Here is a 21,608-nt window from a genome sequence, read left to right as displayed (position 1 = left end):
TAAAACCAAACACCAAGTTATCCATCTAGGAACAAGGAATGCCAGCCATGCTTACAGAGTGGAGGGCTGTGTCCTGGAAAAGAGTGAAGTGGAATTTAGAGACTTTAGAGGTCATCGCGGACAAGCAGATCAGCCTGAGCTCCAAGATATATAGAAAAGGGGAGCAGGAATAGAGAGGTGATGTTACCTTCAGGGCCATCCCTAGTGGGGCTTGTGCCCCCCAGTTTGGGAACCCAGGCCTAGACCATGTCCAACAGATGCCAACCTAATCTTAAAAACCTCCAAAGAAGGGTATGCCACAACTTTCCTTGGGAACCTATTCCAGAGCTTAACTACCCTGATTGCTAGAAAGTATTTCCTAATATCTAACCTACATCTCGCTTGCCACAGACTCCAGCCCTTTCCTTCTTGTCCTATTTCAATGGACACCGAGAACAACTGATCACAGCCCTCTTTATAGCAATCCTCACCGCATTTGTACACTGTTACCTGGTCCCCTTCCCCCCGCCCCGTCATCCTTTCTCAGTACTAAACATGCCCTTTTAAACCTTTACTCAGTAAAAACAGTTTTATTTTATTTGCTCTTTCATAGGCCAGATTTTCTAAACTTTTTATTGTGTTGCTCTTTTCTGGACTCTTTTTAGTTTGCCCACATCTTTCTTAAAATGTATCACCCAGAACTGGACACAGTGCTCCAGGCGAGACCTCAGGATAATTACCTCCTGTGTCTTACCAACAATACCCTCTTAACACACCCCAGTATAATACTAGCCTTGATCCACTAATCCCCAGACCGGTTTCAGCAGTACTACCACCCAGCCAGTTATTCCCCAGTTTGTGGTTGTCCTTCCTAAGTAAAGAACTTTACATTTGTTTTTTCTACATTTCATCTTGCTCATTTCAGACCAAACTCTCTGCTTTGTCAAGGTCATTTTGAATTGCGTATCTAATATCTGTAGCGACGGCCTAGCCTGGGAGTCCTGGGCTATGGTTGCCAGGTGTCCAGTTTTGAACTGGACAGTCCAGTATTTGAGCTTTCTGTCCGGGAAACAAGTTGAGAAAATACCGGACATATAAATGTCTGATATTTTCTAATTAAGTTTTTATTATTATCATTAGTATCAGTACGTAGCTGCATACTGCCTGGCTATACACAGCTACGCAGTAGAGAGGAGGTGGGGGGCAGGGTGGGGCAGGATGGAATCCCCGGGGCCAGACTCACCCATGCACCCTGCTGGAACCATGCGCAGGACGGGCAGCACCCTGGGATCTGCGTGCGCCCAGGCCAGCCCCGCTCCCCACCGGCTGGTTCCCCCCCTTTCACTCCCCCCCTCTGGCCAGCACCGTTCCCCCCAATCCCCTCCCAGCCAGCCCTGCTTCCCACTAGATGGTTCCCCCCGGCCAGCCCCGCTTGCCCCAACCCTCTCCCGGCCAGCTCCGCTCCCCCCCGGACCAGTCCCTCCACCCCTACATCTGAGATCAAGTGTGTCCGGTATTTTTTATAAACCATCTAATAACCCTGTCCTGGGCTCCAATAGGAATTTCAATGGGCACCAAAAGGGACTGATATTCCCCCCCCTTCTATAGTCTCAAGTATTGCTCCCCCTCATGCAGGGAGCTGCCAACAAGAAGCCCCACAAGCAGGTTATAAAGAGAAATAAACAGGCTCCTCCACTGGGCTCTTATCTCCCCAATAAAGAAGTTAATCAGGCGGTTTATCGAGTGCTGATGAATGGAGCTGTCTTGGCTGAGAATTTGGGTTTCAGATTCCTACCCCCAAAGCATGGCATAGGAAGCAGTGCACTGCCACCTACCACCAAGAGGGTGTTACTGCAAGCCATGTCCACTGATGTAGCTCTTTGGCTCGTTACTCTAAAGCGGAACTACTCAATATGTGGTCTGTTTGTTTGAGCCTAGGGTGCAGTTTGGGTTTACGTGGGGCTCAATATGCGGCCCACAGGGGGGATCCTTTGAACATGGCCGCCACTGGGAACATGCTTCATAATGGCAAGGTGGCTCCCAGGCAGGATGAGCACTGAAAAACACAAGCGGATGGGCTGGCTGTAACAGATGGGTACACGGTGTCAGCATTTCTAGCCGCCCAGGGAGGAGGTGCCGGGAGCACCAGGGCATTGTGTGAAAGAAGCTATTTGCATATATATTTGCATGTATATGCAATCACACTTCAGTTGCAGCCCTTGGCATGTGCTGAGAGTATCATTGTGATCGTGGGGCTTCCAAAGTTGAGGAGCCCTGCTCGAAAGCAGAAGGGGGCAATAATTTTTTGCCAGGGGCCACTTTAGAATGTTTTGAGGTGGCCCTGGGCTGCACTGGAACGGGCAAGGTCTCAAGCAGAAGGGGCAGGGCCAGGATGCTTCCCCACCCACAGACCATGATTGGTCTAGGAGTGGGGGAGCACCTTTGCCCCCCCCCGAGGTTCCCCCTAGGAGTTCATGCCCCTGGCAGTGGGAGGAGAATGTGTGCAGTCCCTTTTCTCCCCTAGGCCAATCAGAGCTTGGGGGTAGGGGAGCACATGAAGCCTCCTTCTGCCCTGCCAGGAGCACGTGATGCTTCTACATGCTGCATGCGCCTGGCAGCACAGAGGAAATGTCATGCGCGTCCCCTTTGCCCCCAGTCCCTAATTGGCCTGCGGGCGGGGGAGTGGCAGGGCCTCTGTGGGCCGGATCAATCTGCTTGGCAGGCTGGTTCTGGCTAGTGGAGGCCCTTTTGCCCAGCCCTGCTCTAAAGTGAAGTAGGTGGTCCGAATTAGACCCAGTACATAGGAGCTTTTGCTGAGTAGAGCAATAGAGGGACTCCTGCCCTGTTTACCTGCTGTCATTGTGCACCAGAAAGGAAAGGAATTCATGGGGGGTTCACAGGCCCTGTTTCCATCACATCTGCAGTCCAAAACCCCTTGCTCTTGCCCAGTCTTTGCCTTGTCCCTACTTGACCCCAGAGAGTGGGAGTTGGGTGTTGCAGTATGTCACTCAGCAAGAGAGATGATAGAAGGGCATCACAGTACAGAGGGGGAAACAGATGATCTTGACACTCCTCAGAAGTGCTGCAGCAGCTGGGGAGTGCAGGGACGGGAGGTGATTCTGAAAAGAAGATTCAGGCCCTCAAGCCAGCCTGGAGACCTCCATTAAACCACAGCTGGAGGTGGTCCCCAGAAGGGCAAGGAACAGAGCATATGTCTACAGGATAAGGTTGAATTAAGATGCGCAACTTCAGCTACGTTAATGGCGTAGCTGAAATCAAAGTACTTTAACTCCACTTTTGGCGCTGTCCACACTGCAGGAAATTGAAGGGAGCACGCTCTCCCTTCGACTTCCCTTACCCCTCATGGAAGTAGGAATACCAGCATCGACCAGAGCGCCCCTATCTGTTTGAATTAGCTGTCTTCACTAGATCTGCTAATTCTAACCCTGGAAGATGGAGGGCGGCAGCTTTGATCTTCTCTGTAGTATAGATGTTCCCTGAGAGAACAAGCAGTGATTTCCACTCTGGTTGAAGCTTCTTTGTGGCTCCCTCAGTCAAGCAGCATGTAAGCAATGAGGGAAAGACGCATTCATTATTCATAGTGCAGGGAGCTGAGCTTGCTCCCCTGCTGTTAAAACAGGAGTTCCAGCAGCAGAAGTTTAAAGCATCTTTCCTTTGCTCAGCATCCTCTGAAAGTGAAATAGTGTAAACCAGCACCTTTACGGAGCTAAGCTGCAGCTGAGGCTCCAAACCAGCTCTGGCCTTGGTGAGCCAAGGAGTGAGACAGGCGGAGTGCCTACAGTGCTGTTTCAGTGCACTCTTATTTTGAGATCTCAAGCTAGAAGAAGCTAATGGATTCATTTGTCATCCTCTTGGGGTTCAAGCCATTAAGGTACTCAGCAGCTGTCGCACCATGTGCTGTTTGAACAGCAATGTCCTCATTTCTGTGCTTGGGCTATTTTTGCAAGAGATGTTTGGTTATGAGTTACAGTGCATTTGTTATCTCCGTGCTCAATGACTATATAGAGAGGGGGAATAAAGCATGGCCCAGGGATCAAAGACTTTCTTTTCCCTCCCTCCGACTCCTATGTCATCCCAGCAAGGCTGCACCAAGGGAGTCTTCCACCAAGACGAGAGCCGAATGAAGCAGGAGGTGCTACCAGCACCAATAGTGCTACAAAATGTTACCAATTTCAGCCCAAACTACAGGAAACCCACCCACCCCCTCTCAGGGCAGAAAATAACAATCACGGGTTTTTCTTTTTCTCCAGACTGCAACCTGAAACATTACAGGCCAGCCAAAAACAATGGAGACCAGGTGACAGATGGCTATAATTAGAATCATAGAGCTGGAAGAGACCTCAGGAGGTCATCAAATCCAGCTCCCTGCCCAAGGCAGGACCAATCCCAACTCATGCTTACCCCAGATTCCAGAGACAAAGGAGAGGCAAGAGGGAAAATGGGGAGGGAGAAGGAGAAATCAAATCAATATTTTAGATGTCTGTAAACTAATACGAGATATATGGGAATAAACGGAAGAACTAGAAATACTGTGAATGAACTCAATTACGACCGACTTGGTTTCACAGAGAGGTAGTGGGATAATTCACAAGACTGGATTACTGATACAGAAGGATACACTGTGTTCAGGAAGGACAGGCAGAGAAAAAAGGGAGTTGTTACTTTGTATACAAAGATCTGTAAACTTGCATTGAGATAGATGGAAATAGGAGACAGGCTTACTGAAAGTCTCTGGATAAGGATAAAAAGGGATAAAAAATTTCATGATAGGGGTCTTCTACAGATAATCTAACCAGGAAGAAGAGATGGATGAGGCTTCTTTTAAAAAACTAACCACCATCCAAAGCACAAGACTTAGTGGTGATGGGGGATTTCAACTACCCCGGCCTCTTTTGAGAAAAATAACAAGGCAAGGCACAGATTACCCAAAAAGTTTATGGAATGCATTGGAGACCTTTTTTTATTTCAGAAGGTGGAAAAAACAATTAGGAAGAGGCTGATTTAGATAAAATCTGTTCTAGACTTCAGTAAGGCTTTTGATACTGTCTTCCATGATCTTCTCACTAGCTAGGGATATATAATTTAGATGGAACTGCTAGAAAGGTAGTTGCAGAACTGGTTGGAAAACTGTTCCCAGAATAGAGTTATCAGTGATTCACAGTCATGCTGGAAGGGCGTATCAAGCATGGTCCCACAGGAATCAGTTTTGGGTCCAATTCTGTTCCATGTCTTCATCAATGATTTAGATAATGACATGAAAAGTACACATAAAATTTGCAGATGATGCCAAGCTGGGAGGGGTTGCATGTGTTCTGGTGGATAAGATTAAAATTCAGAAATGATCTGGACAAACTGAAGAAATAGTTGGAAGTAAAAGGAAGAAATTTAATAGAGACAAATACAAAAATACTCCATTTAGGTAGGAACAATCAGTTGCACACATACAAAATGGGAAGTGACTGTCTAGGAAGGAGCACTGGGGGGTCACAGCGCACCACAATTTAAATGAGAGACAATAGTGTAACAATGATGCAAAAAACCAAATACTATTCTGGGATGTATCAGAAGGAGTGTAGTAAACAAGATACAAGAAGTAATTTTTCCACTGTACTCCATGCTGATTAAGTCTCAACTGAAGTATTGTTTCCAGTTTCTGGGCATCACATTTCAGAAAAGATCATGGACACATTGGCAAAAGTCCAGAGGAGAGCAAGACAAATTATTAAAGGTTTAGGATACATGACCTATGTGTAAAGATTGTGGGGGAAAGGGTTTGTTTAATATGTAGAAAACTGAGAGGGGGCATGACAACAGCTTTCAAGTACATAAAAGGTTGTTTACAAGGAAGAGAGTAAAAAAATGTTCTTAACCTCTGAGGCTAGGCAAAGAAGCAATAAGCTTCAAATGCAGTAGGAAGGTTAAGGTTAGGCATTAGGAAAAAAAACTGTCAGGATGGTTAGGCAGCAGAACAAATTGCCTAGAGAGGTTTTGGAATCTCCATCACTGGAGGTTTTAAAGAGTTTATAAGCAAGTTCACGGGGAACAGTATTTAATAATGGGCTCTTTTACCTAGCAGAGAAACCCTAATAAAGGCCAGAGATGATCACAATGTTCCCTTCTGGCACTGGACTCTGTGAATCTAGCCCCATTACAGTTACCAGTGATCAAACAGAGGGTTACTCTTTAGCTAAACAATTAGACTAGAGACATTTTTTGTGGGTTCCTGGAACTGAAGTGGAGCAACTCAAAGGCTACGTCTACATTGGCACCCCTTTCTGGAAAAGGGATGCTAATGAGACACTTTGGAATTGCAAATCCGCAGGGGACTTAAATATCCCCCGCGGCATTTGCATGAACATGGCTGCCGCTTTTTTCCGGCTCGGGGTTTTGCCAGAGAAAAGCGCCAGTCTAGACGCGATCTTGCGGAAAATAAACCCTTTTCCAGAAGATCCCTTATTCCTACTTGAAAGTATTCAAATGAAACCAAACTTGAAAGTAGGAATAAGGGATCTTCCGGAAAAGGGTTTATTTTCCGCAAGATCGCATCTAGACTGGCGCTTTTCTCTGGCAAAACCCCGAGCCGGAAAAAAGCAGCAGCCATGTTCATGCAAATGCCGCGGGGGATATTTAAATCCCCCATGGATTTGCAATTCCGAAGTGTCTCATTAGCATCCCTTTTCCGGAAAGGGGTGCCAATGTAGACACAGCCAAAGTCTCAGAATAGGACTTGACCCAAAGCCTTGAGAAGGGTGAAGGAATCTCCGGGGTTAATTGAAGGCTGCTTTAGTTTTTGGCACAGGTTAATGCATTTGAATGGTTTGATTTGAATCCTTTTAGCATTATGAATGCTTTTGTGTAAGTAATGCTTTCCATCCTATAAGGTCCTGTTGCATTAAGTAGAAATTATCATATGCCTAGTGACAGTCTCAATGACTACAAGGGTATGACTACACTACAAAGTTAGTTCGAACTAACGTCCGTTAGTTCAAACTAACTTTCATAGGCGCTACACTAGCGCTCCGTTAGTTCGAACTTAATTGGAACTAACGGAGCGCTTAGTTCGAACTAGGTAAACCTCATTCCACGAGGATTAAGCCTAGTTTGAACTAGCTAGTTCGAATTAAGGGGTGTGTAGCCCCTTAATTCGAACTAGTGGGAGGCTAGCCCTACCCAGGTTTCCCTGGTGGCCACTCTGGCCAACACCAGGGAAACTCTACTGCCCCCCTCCCGGCCCCGGAGCCCTTAAAGGGGCACGGGCTGGCTACGGTGCCCGTGCCAGGTGCAAGCCTGCCAGCACCCAGCCAGCAGACCCTGCACCTGGCACGGATCGAGCCACCCACCCGATGCCCCCCAGCCCTCCCCCTCTTCCCGGGACCAGGCTGGCAGCTCCCGCGAGCTTGCCCGGGACTGCAAGAGGCGGGCACCCGCCTGGGCTAGTGCGGACATCGTGGACCTCGTCCACGATCTCCGCACTAGGCACAGGAAAGTGGCCAGCTTGGGCAGGAGAGCTGCCAGCCTGGCCACCCAGGAGCAGGTGTGCAAGAGAATCAAGGGGGTCCACTGAGACCCCCGACCCTGAGCCCTGAGCTTACAATGGCCGTCCTGGGTCAGACCAAAGGTCCATCTAGCCCAGTAGTCTGTCTGCTGACAGCGGCCAACCCTAGGGACCCTGGAGGGGATGGACCGAAGACAGTGACCAAGCCATTTGTCTCGTGCCATCCCTCTCCAGCCTTCCACAAACGTTGGGCAGGGACACCACTCCTACCCCCTGGCTAATACCACTCCATGGACCCAACCTCCATGACTTGATTTCACTTCCCTTTAAACTCTGTTCTAGTTCTAGCCTTCACAGCCTCCTGCAGCAAGGAGTTCCACAGGTTGACTCTTTGCTTTGTGAAGAACAACTTTCTGTTACTAGTTTGAAGCCTGCTACCCATTCCTTTCCTTTGGTGTCCTCTAGTCCTTCTTTATGGGAACTAATGAAGAACTTTTCTGTATGCACCCTCTCCACCCAACTCCTGCTTTTAGAGACCTCTATCCTGTCCCCCCTCCATCTCCTCTTTTCTAAGCTGAAAAGTCCCAGTCTCTTTAGCCTCTCTTCATATGGGACCTGTTCCCAACCCCTGATCATTTTAGTTGCCCTCCCCTCTCCCAGCCTCTCTCTTCCCCTCTCCCACCTCCTTTTCCCAGTCTCCCCCAGTTTTGTTCAATAAAGACAGATTCCATTTTGGAAGACACGTTATCTTTATTTTGTACATCAAGAAGAGGGGGTAGGGAAGGGTAAGTGGAAGGAGGTGAGGGAGGAATGGGACACGAGCCCCCGATGGGGAGGACTGGGCTGGCTCTGCAGGCGGAAGCTCTCCTGCAGCCCCCCAATTGCCCCCTCTCCCCAGATGGCAGCCTGCGGCAAGTGCAGCCAGACTGATGGCCGAGTGCTGTGATGTGCCCAGTGTGGGCACTCAGGGCACTCCAAGCCAGGACTGCTTTGCAAGCGGGGCACCCCTGAGAACTGTCTGTCCGCGGTGGGGGTCAGGACCCTTTAAGCACAGCCCTCGGCTAGCCTGAGACAGCATCTCCACGCTCTAAGTCCTCCTCTGATGCCCTGCTGGCACTGCTTCCAGCCATCCTTAAGCCCAGTTCAGGGTCCACTTAATGTGGACATGCTAGTTCGAATTAGCAAAATGCTAATTCAAACTAGTTTTTTAGTCTGGATCCGTTAGTTCGAATTAACTAATTCGAACTAAGTTAGTTCGAATTAACGTTGTAGTGTAGACGTACCCCAACTGAGTAGTTTATATGTAACTTCATTAGATGGCACTGTTGCTCTAGCAAAATTAAAGTTCTTCAGCAAATGAATCAACCTTCAGACAATGCAATGAGAGCTAGACAATAGTTTGTGATGAGGCAGCTTAATATAGAGAGTTTTGCTGCTCTCCTCCTGCTGCCAAAAAAGAGCTTTTGGTAAAACTAAAGATTATGGAAAAAATTCAGTTCCTATGAAAGTGTATCCCCCATGGCAATTATTAAATTGAAATTTTTGTTTCAACTTGAAATATTGGTTTGAGTTTTAGATGTTTAATTTTCCTTTTCTTGATTCAGGGATTTCTTCTTTTTCTCTCCTTTGTACACCTCATTTTTGTCTGGTGGAAGGAGAGGTGAAGAAAGGTCAAATGTGTGTCAGAAAAGGAGTGAAAAAACCTCACCAAAAATCCAAAACCTAACTATTCAGTTTTGAAATGTCCCGTAACTATTTTTCCCCCACAGGAAAAAAAAAGGGTAGGGGTGTTGTTCCACCAGCATTCAGTGCAGCCTTGATTATGCAAACCTTACTTTTTGGAAGCCGAGCTATGGTCCTCAGTTTGAAGCTGCGGATTTCAAAGAGGTGATGCTGAGTTAAGGGCACGTCTATACAGCAGGGCTAACCTCGAAATAAGCTATGCAACTTGAGCAACATTACTTGTGTACTTAAGTCGAAATAGCTTATTTCAAATTTGGGCACAGCTACATAGCACTTATTTCGAAATAGAGCACTCTTCCCCTGACTTCCCTTACTCCTCGTATAATGAGGGTAACAGAAGTCGGAATAAGAAGCCCGTTATTTCAAATGTATTTCGAAATAATGGGCTTGCTGTGTAGACAAGCAATATGTTACTGTAGAATAATGTTTGTTATTCTGAAATAACACTACTTTGTAGATGTACCCTAAAGGTGTGTCTAGACTACAGGGTTTTTTCAAAAAAAGTGGCCTTTTTTCGAAAAAACTTCTCCTGTGTCTAGACTGCCGCTGCGTTCTTTTGAAATTAAATCGAAAGAACGCGGTGGTTTTTTCGACCATGGTAAACCTCATTTTTCGAGGAAGAACACCTTTTTTCTAAAGTGCTCTTTCGAAAAAAGGCGTTCTTGAATGCAAACAGGGCTTTTTTGAAAGACAGCATCCAGACTGTGTGGGTGCTCTCTTTCAAAAAAGCAGCTTGCTTTTTTAAAAGAAGTGGTTGCAGTCTAGACGCTCTCTTTCGATAGAGACTTGTAATCTAGATGTAGCCTAACTGACCAGAGAGGCTCAAGAACCCAAGTGTCTCTGATGCTTCTTCCCAAGCTCAGATTCGCCACAGTTCAACAGCACCTGATCATCCGCTACCAGAGCCAGTCTTAAGGATGGGCAAGCCGGGCGGTCGCCCAGGGCCACCATTTTTAAGGGGCCACTGACAGAGCCGGTCTTAGGGGTGGGCTGCAACCACATTTCGGCCCGACCTCCTGAATCCTTCCCCCAGATTTCAAATTTTTGTTCTGTATTTTTTTGGAAACCATCTGGCAACCCTGCAGGCGAGCCGGGTGGTCACCCGGGGCCGCCAATTGGTTAGGACCAGCACTGTCAGCTGATCCCAGACATGTGAAAGCTTGTGTAATGAACACTGCGTTTGCACTGCACTGGTCATCGGCAGCAGAGCACTGTAGAAGAGGTCAGATGATGCCGATGAGCACACGTTAGAGCACAGGAGTGTAATTCAAACAGGAGCTGGTTGTCTTATTTTCATCAAGAAGGTAGGGAAGGGGGCCAAGTGAAACACAGATTTTATGAAAAATGGTTCAAGGAAAGCTTGTGTGGTTTTTTTAATTGACCTAAAAATACATTTTAATTTTGGTTTGTTTCTAATCAAAATATGTTAAGAACCCCTTCCTCGTTCATTCTATCTCCCCCCCCGCCCTTTGTCCTCTCCTTTATCAGTGGAAAAATAAAGTGGGAGGGAGAAGGAAATGGGGACCAGAATTTCTTCATTTAGATTAGAATCACATTCATATATATTTTTTTTAAAAAAAATTAAAATTAAAAACAATGGAAAGTTTTTATTTCATGCAATAGTTTTCCTGGATAACATTTGCTGATTTTTAAGCAGTCTCACATGTAAGGACTTTTGCCATTTTAAAGGGTTTGCTACACAGATAACTAAGTGGCTTTACTAATTACCATAGATGCAGTTAGCCCATGGTTTGGTGCCCTTGTGCAGCCCAAACCTGGTATACTCACTACCATCGCACTGAGAAGGGGGAACCCAACAGTTCTCCCAACATGGTTCAGTCTTACAGGGGATGTTTTTGCTGCAGTTACCCAGGCTCTTGTTGGAACACTGCCTCTAACTAAGGCTTAATTTGTAGGGCTTAAAGCATTTTTTTTTTAACATTCATAACTGATGTAGCAAGCCCAGAGGTGCTGGGGCTAGGACATGCTGATCCTAGAGGTGCCAGGCCCCAGCTCTGGCACACAATTAAGCACTGCCTCTAACCCAGACTTCTATCTACACACACCCTCTCACGTGTCTACAGTGGAGATTTAACCTGAAGAGGCTGGCAGGGTAGTGGTAGGTTCATTAGCCCCCAAGTTTTGCTTTCCCTTGTGCTAGCATCTGTTTTGCAAGGAGGATGCAGGCTGTCACTTGAGCGCAGCACCCAGGATGGCACAACTAACTCAGGTTGTGGGACTGGGAGAACGAAACACTCATGACCGATTTAATCATGGTGAAAACAAGGAGAAGTCCTGTGGCACCTTAGGTGGTTTTCAAACTTTTTGGCCCAGGGCCCACTCCACTCTACGCAAACCTTTCCGCCGACTAGCAGCTGCCAATGGAAACTTGCTGTTAATTATAGAATTATGCCAGAGCCATTTTGCGAGTGCACCAGCTAGAGAGAACGGTTTTGTTAAACCAGTAAGAAAGGAAATATTCTTGGAAATTATTAAACAAATTAAGTGCTTTAACCTTCTCATGTTAGTTTACTAAACTTTATTTTAATTAAAGTAAACTCTTAATTTATGTCCAACACAAACGGTTTCAACAACGTCTTTAATTATGGCAGGGGTGGGGAAACTTTTTGGGCTCTAGAGCCACTGACTCACAGAAAAATCAGTCAGGGACCACACGAGTGAGAAGAAAAAAACCTCCCCCAACCCTTACTGATGTGGTCCCCAACTGAGACATCTCACTGCCATGGTGCTTCAGCCTCATTGGGTGGCAGAGAGGGACAGGGAGGACTGAGGTTCAGGGCTTCCCATAGGCCAGATTAAGTCTTATAGGGTAGATGGTTATTGGATTTTGTGGACCCCCTAGGCTCTTGGATGGGGCTAAAAATGAGGGGTTCAGTGTGCAGGACGGGACTGTCAGCAAATGGGATAGGGAAGGGGGTGCAGGATCTAGGAGGGAGGTGGGGTGCAGAAAGGGGGTGAGGATGCAAGTTCTGAGTGGGAGGTAGGGTGCAGGAGCAGGTTGGGAGTAGAATGTCTGGCCAAGGGGAGGAACAAGGGAGGGTGCAGTGTCTGGCCAGGGGGGAGGGTGCAGGAGCAGGCTGGGGTAAGGGGGCTGGTGCATGGTCTGGGCATGAAGGGAAGGAGGGCACTTACCTACCTTTGCATTCCCCTCTGTTCCTAGCACCGTGTCCCAGGCACTGGCCCCCACTGCTCCCATTGGTTGGATTCTGGCCAATGGGAGCAGCGGGGAAAGCCTCCAGGCAGTGTGTCCATGCGCTGCTGTTTCCCCAGGCGGGGAGAGGGGAGCAGCAGCATATAGAGCCGCTTCTGGCTCCACTTCTTCCCTGTGAGGCAGATCCAGTGAAGAGGCTCAGGGCTTTCTTCCTCCTCCCATCCCTCCTAGCAGGAAACCAACGCTGCTGCTCCAACCTCATGCAGAGGGCAAGGGGGGCAGGCTGGAGAGCCGGCCCAGGCTCCCCACTGTGGGAGACAGCAGGGGCCATGGCTCAAGCTCAGCCTCCCCCCACAAAGTGTCATCTGCAGACCCCAGTTTGAGAACTGCTGCCTTAGAGACTAAAAAAAATTATATATAGTATCATGAGCTTTTGTAGGCACAACCAATTGAGGGTTTTGCCTACAAAAGCTCATGATACTATATATAATGTGTGTGTGTTGCCACAGGATTGCTCATTGTTTTTAAAGTTACAGAATAACACAGCTCCCCCTCTGAGACTTTTTAATCATGGTGGTTAGTACACAACTGGAAGAAGCTCAGATATTAAAGGGAAAAGATGCTCTAAGAAGCTAAAAATAGAACAGAATTACCAGTAAGGACAGGAAGGAGCTGGGTTTAACATTGTTTCAGCAGGGTTTACTCACAACACTCAGCTTGGTCTATACCGACTGCCAACCATCATGTTGGTTACCACAACTCATTAAAATAATGTTCCAACACCACCTAATTTTCGTAGTGAAGACAAGCCCAGGACAAGCATGGGACTGAATAATACTTCACAGGGTTCCTGAACCACGTGACAGCCGCTGGGTTGTAATGCAGCTTAGGAATACCTCAGTCACTTCCACAAGGTAAAACGATGCTGTAACAAGTTCCTACAATGCAACTGTCTATAGCACAGACAGGGTCTGGAACAGACTTGTGAGCTAGACTAGGATAAATCCTGAAGCTGCTACATGACAGCCCATGCTGAGTTGTTAAACATCACACACGTACAAAAACATGATTCAAGGTTTTTTTTTATTATAAAATGAGGGCAACGTGCCCAAGTGCATCACTCCGCAGCTGGAGCAAAGAACAGTAACACCAAAGGGTGGACAAAAATGACACATAACATTATAAAACTAACGGGAAGACAAGTTTACTCCTTTTGTGCAGTAACTGCAGTTCTTTGAGATGTGTCCCTTTGGAGGTGCACCACTTCAGACACACATGCAGTTCTCAAGCTCTAGCGTGGAGATTTTTGGTTAGCAGCATCCGTTCGGCCTGCACATGTCCCCTATGTCTCCTTGTGCTGGAGACCAAGGCTATATAAGCATGTGCAAGCCAACAGCCCTCAGATCCTTCTCTACCCAGACATCCCCTAAAGAACAGTCCAAAGCAAAGGGAAAGGGACAGGGTAGTGGAGCACCCATGGAGAGACATCTCAAAGAACCACAGTTACTTCATAAAATGAGTGACCTCTTCTTTAAGTTGCATCCTATGGGTACTCCACTTCAGGGGACTTCCAAGGTGTATTACCAGAGGGTATGTCTACACTACCCCGCTAGTTCGAACTAGCGGGGTAATGTATGCATACCGAACTTGCTAATGAAGCCCGGGATTTGAATTTCCCGGGCTTCATTAGCATAAAGCCGGCGCCGCCATTTTTAAAAGCCAGCTAGTGCGAACCCCGTGCCGCGCGGCTACACGCGGCACGGGCTAGATAGTTCGAACTAGCTAGCTATTCTGAACTATCTAGCCCGTGCCGCGTGTAGCCGCGCGGCACGGGGTTCGCACTAGCCGGCTTTTAAAAATGGCGGTGCCGGCTTTATGCTAATGAAGCCTGGGAAATACAAATCCCGGGCTTCATTAGCAAGTTCGGTATGCATACATTACCCCGCTAGTTCGAACTAGCGGGGTAGTGTAGACATACCCAGATGTAGGAGGGAGTTTCAGACCAGAGTCCAGAACTGAAGATAGTACTGCAAAACCAAGTACCATGCTAAATCTAGAACATAAGAATGTGAAAACAGCCATCCTGAGTCAGACCAATGGGCCATCTTGCCCAGTATCCTGTCTTTTTACAGTGGCCAATGCCAGGTGCTCTAGTGGGGATGAACAGAACTCACAGTTATTGAGTGATCCATCCTTGGTTGGCCACTCCTAGCTTCTGGGAACACCTAACGCACAGGGCCATGTCCCTGACCATACTGGCCAATAGGCATTGATGGACCTATCCTCCATGAAATTAATAGAGTTAAAAAAAGAACTGGATATAGTTTTGGCCTTCCGAACATCCCCTGAGAATGAGGTCCACAGGCTGATTGTGCAAGCTTCCCTGTGCTTGACTGAAACTTGCTGCCTATTAATTTCTTTAGGTGACCCTTGGTTCTTATGTTACATGAAGGGGTAAATAATAATACTTCCTTGTTCACTTTCTCCACACCAGTGATGATTTTATAAGCCTGTGTCATATCTCTTCTTAACTGGGACTGAGCAGTCCCAGTCTTATGAACCTCCCCTCATACCAAAACTGTTCTATACTCCTAATCATTTTGTTGCCCTTCTCTGTACCTTTCACAATTCCGATTTTTTTTTTTTTTTGCAATGGGGGTGACCCCATCTGCACACAGTATTCAAGGTGTGGGTGTACTTTGTATTCAAAGGGCAGATTTATATAGTGGCATTACAAAATGTACTATTATCTATCCCTTTCCTAATGGTTTCTAACTGATAGCTTTTTTAACTGCCGCTGCATGTTGAATGGATGTTTTGAGAGAACTATCCACAATGACTCCAAAATTTCTTTCTTGAGTGGATAATTTAGATCCCATCATTTTGTATGAGTAGTTGGGATTACATTTTCCAATATGCTTTACTTGGCAGATGAAATTCAAAGTCGACAAATGCAAATTTGTTGCCCAGTCATCCAGTTTTGCAAGATCCCTTGTAACTCTTCAGTTTGCTTTGGACTTAACTCTCTTGAGTAATTTTGTATCATCTGCAAATTCTGCCACTTCACTGTTTACCTCTTTTTCCAGCTATGACTGTGGAACAGCTCTGGTCCTAGTAGAGTTTCCGAGAGTGGCATGCAAGGCTGGTTCCACCACCCTTGCGAATGAGCCCACTTTCCCTATGCCTTTCAGAAAACAGGGTCCTGAAGGACTAGGTTAGAACTCTGAACAGAAATAGAAGAGTGCGACTGAAAGTCTCCCTCCATCTCATCCAAAGGAGGAACACCTGCATAAAACAGTAGAGTCCTGCAGTGCCAGAGGCCAGCAGTCCACAGATCAGGGTCGCAGTACTGAGAGATGCTTGGTGCCCATGAGGAGTGGAGTAAGGATATAAAATTGTCGGTTAATTGAATAGTCGATTAACCTCATGAATTCTTATCGGTTACTCGACTATTCTATAGTCCCCAGGGATGAGGCCGACAGCCAGTGTGCTACACTGCCACTCCTGAGGAGCCCCCTGCCACTCTGCACTGCTGCCTATCTATCAGAGGCAGCAGCATGGAGTGCCAGGCAGGAGCTGGCCCACAAGAGGAGCCAGTTTAAAAACCAGCTCCCCTCACAGACCAGCTGCCTGCCATCCTGCACAGTGCAGAGTGGCAGCAGCTCCTCTCTCGGGGGGGAGGGGCTGAGCTCCTAGATCTCGTGCGATTTGGAACTGACCCAGGCTGCCTGCCCGCCTGGCTCCTAATACACTTTACATGCAGAGCTGCAGCAGGGGTAGGTCCTGGACTTGGCGCAAGCCAGGACTGAGCCAGGCTGCTGGCCAGCCTGTTAAAAAAAATTACTGGAAAAGGGTGGGGGGAGGGGGGGAGGAAATGCATGTAGTCTCCGCAATTTGCATACCTTTTTCTGATTCTTTTTTCGGAAGAGGCTTTTCCGAAATTTGGCTCATCTACACTGGGCCAAATTTCGGAAAAACCTCCTCTTTCAGAAGAGCTCTTTTTCCTCATGAAACGAGGTTTACAGGGCTTCCAAAAGAGTGCTTCTGCTCTTCCAAAAAAAATTTCAGAAGAGCAGATGCATTCCCTGGATGCGGCGGAGTTGGAAAATTCCATAGTGTAGATGTAGCCTTCCTGAACTCCCATGCTATGGAATAGGGGATTGGTACCTACACAGTAGCTGTGGCCATAGTAGCTGAAGCTGGCAGCACTGCCACTGGTATCTGGTGCTGTTACTTGCTTGGTGCCCAGGGTCCTGCATGCATGGGCCCCAACAGCTGGGCTGAATTTGATGATGCCAGTCCCAAGTATCAGTGCTTGCCTTCCTTGCTGGCAGGAAGTATCGAAGCCCTACACAGCAGCATCTCTCCTTCGTGCACCAGGACTGCCATCCTGGAGAATGGGTCCTTTGACTTAATCGTATTCAGTCAAGAGGCTGAGGTTTCAGAGACCATAGATCTCGCTAGGGACCTGGACTTTCACCTTAAGGAGCCAGCTCCAAGAGAATTTTGCTCCTATTTTGGGAGCTTCCCAGAAGCCTCCAAAGTCTTCCCTTTCCTTGGGGAAGCCTGCACTGAAACAGAATGCTGGATCTGTGCAGAGATCAATATACAGTAAAAGTCCAATAGTCCGGCATCCAATAGTACAGCACTCCTGATAGTCCTGCATCAAAATGGCAAGAGCCTAGTGAGTGAGCTTCGGCAAAAAATGAGTCACAAGGTAACAGCGGCAGCAGCTGAACTGAGCAAAAAGGGTAAAAAAGGCTTTAAAAAACCTAAAACATTACAGTATACTGTATACAGTATGTACAATAAAAAGGGTTAAGAACACTTTATATACAGTATATAATGTATACAGTATATATATATATAGTACCTCTTGATAGTCCGGCATATCTGATAATCCGGCACCACCTAGGTCCCATAGGTTCCGGATTATCGGAAGTCTACTGTATATTGGTGGTGGTGGGGGAGGGGGGTTCTGGCCTGTCTCGGAAGCTAGCTGAAGGGAGTGATCTATCATTAGCAATCTAAGTTTGATCTTTCTGGCTTTCCTTGCTCCACACTTGAAGGCCAGAAGCTGCACTTCTGGATGCTGTGAGACTCCTCCAAGCAACGGACACACAGAGTGGCCGTCATTCACAGTGATAGCCTCTTGGCATGAAGGCTGCATCTGAAACCTGGCAAGACAGCAGTGCCCTGCCAGGAAAAAAATAAGTCTCCCCAAAAAGGGAAAGAGGAATAAAAACAGTCCTCTACTCACTATCTATAACTACTAACAACTGGCATTTCTATAGTGGTTAAGATAGAAGAACCAAGGCAAGCTCAAGGCGGGCCTGGGAGGGCTCTCTCAGGCCAAGGCCCATGAAAAAGAACCGAGGACAGTTCACGCACCCCCCTGTATAGCCAATCAAGGGTTTGAGAGGCACACACACACCTGAAACAGAGCACCCAGAGGGACACTGCTCAAAGAAATAAGTGGTTTTAAGCAGCACTGTAAACTTCAGCTAAACTACGGAAAACTTGCAGTCAGGCAGTCTTCTCTAGCAGGCAGGGCATGAGGCTGGGCATTGAGACCCTGGGGGGGGTCTAGCCCCATCTCTGCCACTGATCAGCTATGTGACCTTGGGCAAATCACTGCCTCTCTCCAAGCCTGTTTCCTGTCCCACTTCTTGTCTGTTTAGACTATAATCTCTTCTTAGAAGTTTGTGCCTTGCGTGGTCTCAACTGGGACCCAACTGCTACTTAATACAACTGCCACCAAACAACAGCAACATTGCAGTTTCTGTAGAATAAATGTAGCATTGACCATATCATATGAAGCCACTGGTCTACCTAGCCCACCATTCTGTCTCCGACATTGGCTACTATCAGCTACTTCTGAAAAAAAAAAGATACAAGAAACCCAAGGGGACAATTGGGGAATAACTTCACCAAAGGGGAAGTTCCTTCCTAATTCCCACCAGTTAGTGTTTAACCTTAAGCACTCAATACATTTCATGTCCTGAGATTTAAAAAAAAAAAAAAATCCTTCAAGAAAAGGTTAAGGATTTTCCTGCTTCCTTGTTAATACTTGAGTTCTCAGCAAATCAAAAGCATCTTGAGGTGGAACCAGGAAAAGTGATGATGCATGAATGGCTTGGGGGAGGACAGAGAAATTGTTGTTTCTGCTAACTTATTTCAGCTGCAATCATCATAGTAGGTATAAGATTTTTAAACAGAAATGTGATTTTTGAAGTGGTGATATATCTTCAAGTATTGCTCCCAGGATTCAATATATGCCATTCAAGTTAGTCTCCTAAGGAGCACCCCTCTTGTATGGAGGATTTCAGTAGCTGTTGGGAGCCCATGAAAAGGCTCCAATTGTCCTTAGTTCAAGTGCATTAGGAGATGGGTTAGAGAGCAGGGGGAGTCAATAGGGAATTCTCATTTACAGTCTTTTGCAGGATTCTTAGATTAGGAAGGTTAAAGGTAATGTCAGCACCATTCTCTTCAGGTCCCACAATGGCTCTGACCTGATTAGCAATTTTATCCCACTGTGCTTTGAAAAGCACACCCAGGAAGGAGTGCTGTGACCTCTCAGCTGAACCTCACCTGCGCTTCCCTATTGCAGCTTCACACTGCACAAAGAGTTTCAGAAAGGAAGTGAATACTACCTGAAACTGCTGCGGAACTTTAAATAGGCAAGGAGTAACTTCGATTCCAAATGGGCATTTGACCAGGACAGTGGATCCAGCCTCTTCATTTATTGCAGAAAGTAAAATGGAATGAACAGCCCAGAGCGGCCAGGTCCTATGACTTGCCCAAAAGACCTTTTGTGCCACAGATGACGGGAGGGGAAACACAACTTTAAAAAAAATTGCAAAATGGCTTTTTGAACAAAAACAAAGATTTGGTAAGACTGGAAAAATTCTGCCAAACACCAAAATTCCCCTCCTGCCAAAAACCAATTTTTTTAGGGTTTGGATGTGCGTGTGTGTTTGGTTTTGGAAGGAAAAACATAAAACTGTTTTCAGAGGAAATATAGGGGAAATTAAAATGTTTCTAAAATGTCCTACTTGAAGGACTGTGACGTGCTCAAACATTATGGTATAGGGGATCACAGAGGTACCCTAAAATAGATAGCTGGAGGTCCCCATCCAACGACTGACCCAACCTTTGCTTGGAGATCTGAGAGGTCACAGCACAGACTTGTACAGTCGGATTCTCCCACTAAGTTTTACATCAACCACCAGAAGACAAATGAATCTGTCCCTACAGAAATGCTGCAGGAAGAGATGAGATGAGGAATGTTCAGATCCCAAATCATTAGCAGAATGTAGGTTTAGGCATTAAAAAGCTTATAGATAAATATCTATTTCAGGAACATTGTTAAAATGTAGGTTTATCCGTTTTTTACCTGCTCTGAGTTTGTCCAAGCCCCTAAAAGCTATAGCCAGAGAGGCCAAACTCAGAACTCACCAGCTTTTCCCATAGCTTTGAATACATTGAGAAGTTGGCATGCACGGACTTAACAGAAGTCACACACTAGCATACTCTTCGCAGAGCACAGTGGGATAGTCGGAGATGATCACAATCCAGCAGGTGCCACCCCACTCCCATGGAAGCATGTGGATCAGCTGGGCATCCCCATGCAGCCTTGCCATCTAGTGCACAGGAAATGGGACACGGCAGCGAGAAGCGGCCAGCCGACGGAACTCTGCTACACCATGCCTATTGCGGAGTCTTCGGTGCTGCTCTCCTGGTCCAGTCCCACCCGGCGGATGGATGCCCTGTATTTCTGCCTTCCCAGCTTGATGATCGTCTCAATCTCGTCTGCAATGTCCTGGCGGCCGCTCTCCTTCATGGCGGTGATCAGCTTCTCCACACAGTTTTGGTCCTCAGAGTTTTGCTGGGCCCAGGAGAAGAGCATGTTCAGGATCTGCCCGTCCAGGTCCTGGCTGAGGAGAATAAGCAGCACAGAAATAACAAGCCCACCGTCCATCACAGCACTGATGCTGTGATCAGACCCTAGAAAGTCCCATCATGCCAGAGTAGAATGACTCAGTGGGACTATCTTCCCACTACCTAACCCTTCGTTTTTAGCTGAAAACCAGACTATTTCGATTTGAATGGGTTGCCACCGTACTTCAAGCTCCCATTCTTGTCAACAGCCTGAACTCCCGCATCAGGCTACATCTCCCATGATGTACCAGAATCTCCCTTCTTGGAGAGATGAGGCAATTCATCATGGGAGTCCCCAGCAATGGTGCATCAAAGGAGTTGTAGTCTTGCCTGCCCAAAGGGAATGGAAACAGGAAGCACTCAACTTCCATGAGACACTAAGGCAGCATTTCTAAACTGAAATATTTCAATTTTCAGAGAAAATATTTAGGTTTTTTATATTAAAAAACACTCCCCCCCCCCCCAACCCACTTTTAAGGCTTTTTTTAAAAGTCTCAAAACCCCAATTTTAACACGCTCAAACAATTTCAGTGGAAAATTTTCCACCAGCCCCAATGGAGATACCCCTCCCCTGAAGAGGTGTTTGTCCATGGGACCATCACATCAATCACTGCACACACAGCTCACCCGTGGTTGCATCCTATTCGTTGGATCTGCTGATAGGTCAGCCCCAGGTTCAAGCCAATGGTTTGCCAATCGGCTCCAATGCGCCCAGCGATGCCAAGTAGATTAGCTTGTGTCAGGTAGCCGGTCTCAGCATTCCCCAGGTTCAGAGGAGGGAAGGAGAAGCCGTTCTTGGGGTCTGCATGCTCACCCCCGTGGGATTTCAGTTTCTGTTTGATGGAAGAGAGACAGAGAAGTGCTCCTACCTGCAATGGTTTCCTCTTACAAGGAACAGTGCCCAAGTCATTTAATCAAACTGTATTTCCCTGAGGTGCAGAGAAGTTAGATTTCACATGGGATCCAGCTGTGAGAAGTGCTGATCCCTCAGTGTTTACTGACTCCAAGTGAGAGCTCTGGGTGCTGAGCACCTCTGCCACTCTGTCCCGTAGCACCCACAAATCACAGCCGGAAGCAGGAAATCCCTCCCTGCCATCTCTGGAGGTTCTCTTCCGTTACCAGTTGTTTCCTGAGTATACATACATCCCTCAGCATCAAGACAGCTTTTACTCTAGGCCCCAAACTGAGGCCATGTGTGTGTGTAGGACTTTGGGGGTAAGCCTTAGGGAGAGGTATAAAGAAAGACAACAATATTTA

General features: G+C 47.0%; 1 protein-coding gene and 1 long non-coding RNA gene across 2 annotated transcripts in view; one reads left to right on the top strand and one right to left on the bottom strand.

Moving 5' to 3' along the window:
• LOC112544435 (uncharacterized) overlaps nucleotides 1-21,608 on the top strand; it is a 57,410-nt gene that overhangs the window by 10,147 nt on the left and 25,655 nt on the right. The gene's annotated exons all lie outside the window — the stretch shown is intronic.
• PIDD1 (p53-induced death domain protein 1) overlaps nucleotides 19,761-21,608 on the bottom strand; it is a 30,199-nt gene continuing 28,351 nt past the window's right edge. Inside the window, 2 exon segments of the mRNA XM_075928245.1 lie at nucleotides 19,761-20,347; nucleotides 20,979-21,184. Of these exon segments, the coding sequence (XP_075784360.1) occupies nucleotides 20,110-20,347; nucleotides 20,979-21,184 (444 nt within the window). The 3' untranslated portion in view covers nucleotides 19,761-20,109.

This window comes from Pelodiscus sinensis, chromosome 4 (genome assembly GCF_049634645.1).
Source record: "Pelodiscus sinensis isolate JC-2024 chromosome 4, ASM4963464v1, whole genome shotgun sequence".
Classification (NCBI taxonomy): Eukaryota; Metazoa; Chordata; order Testudines; family Trionychidae; genus Pelodiscus; species Pelodiscus sinensis.
The sequence above is the reverse complement of the archived record's forward strand: the minus strand, read 5'-3'. Positions and strand labels throughout refer to the sequence as shown.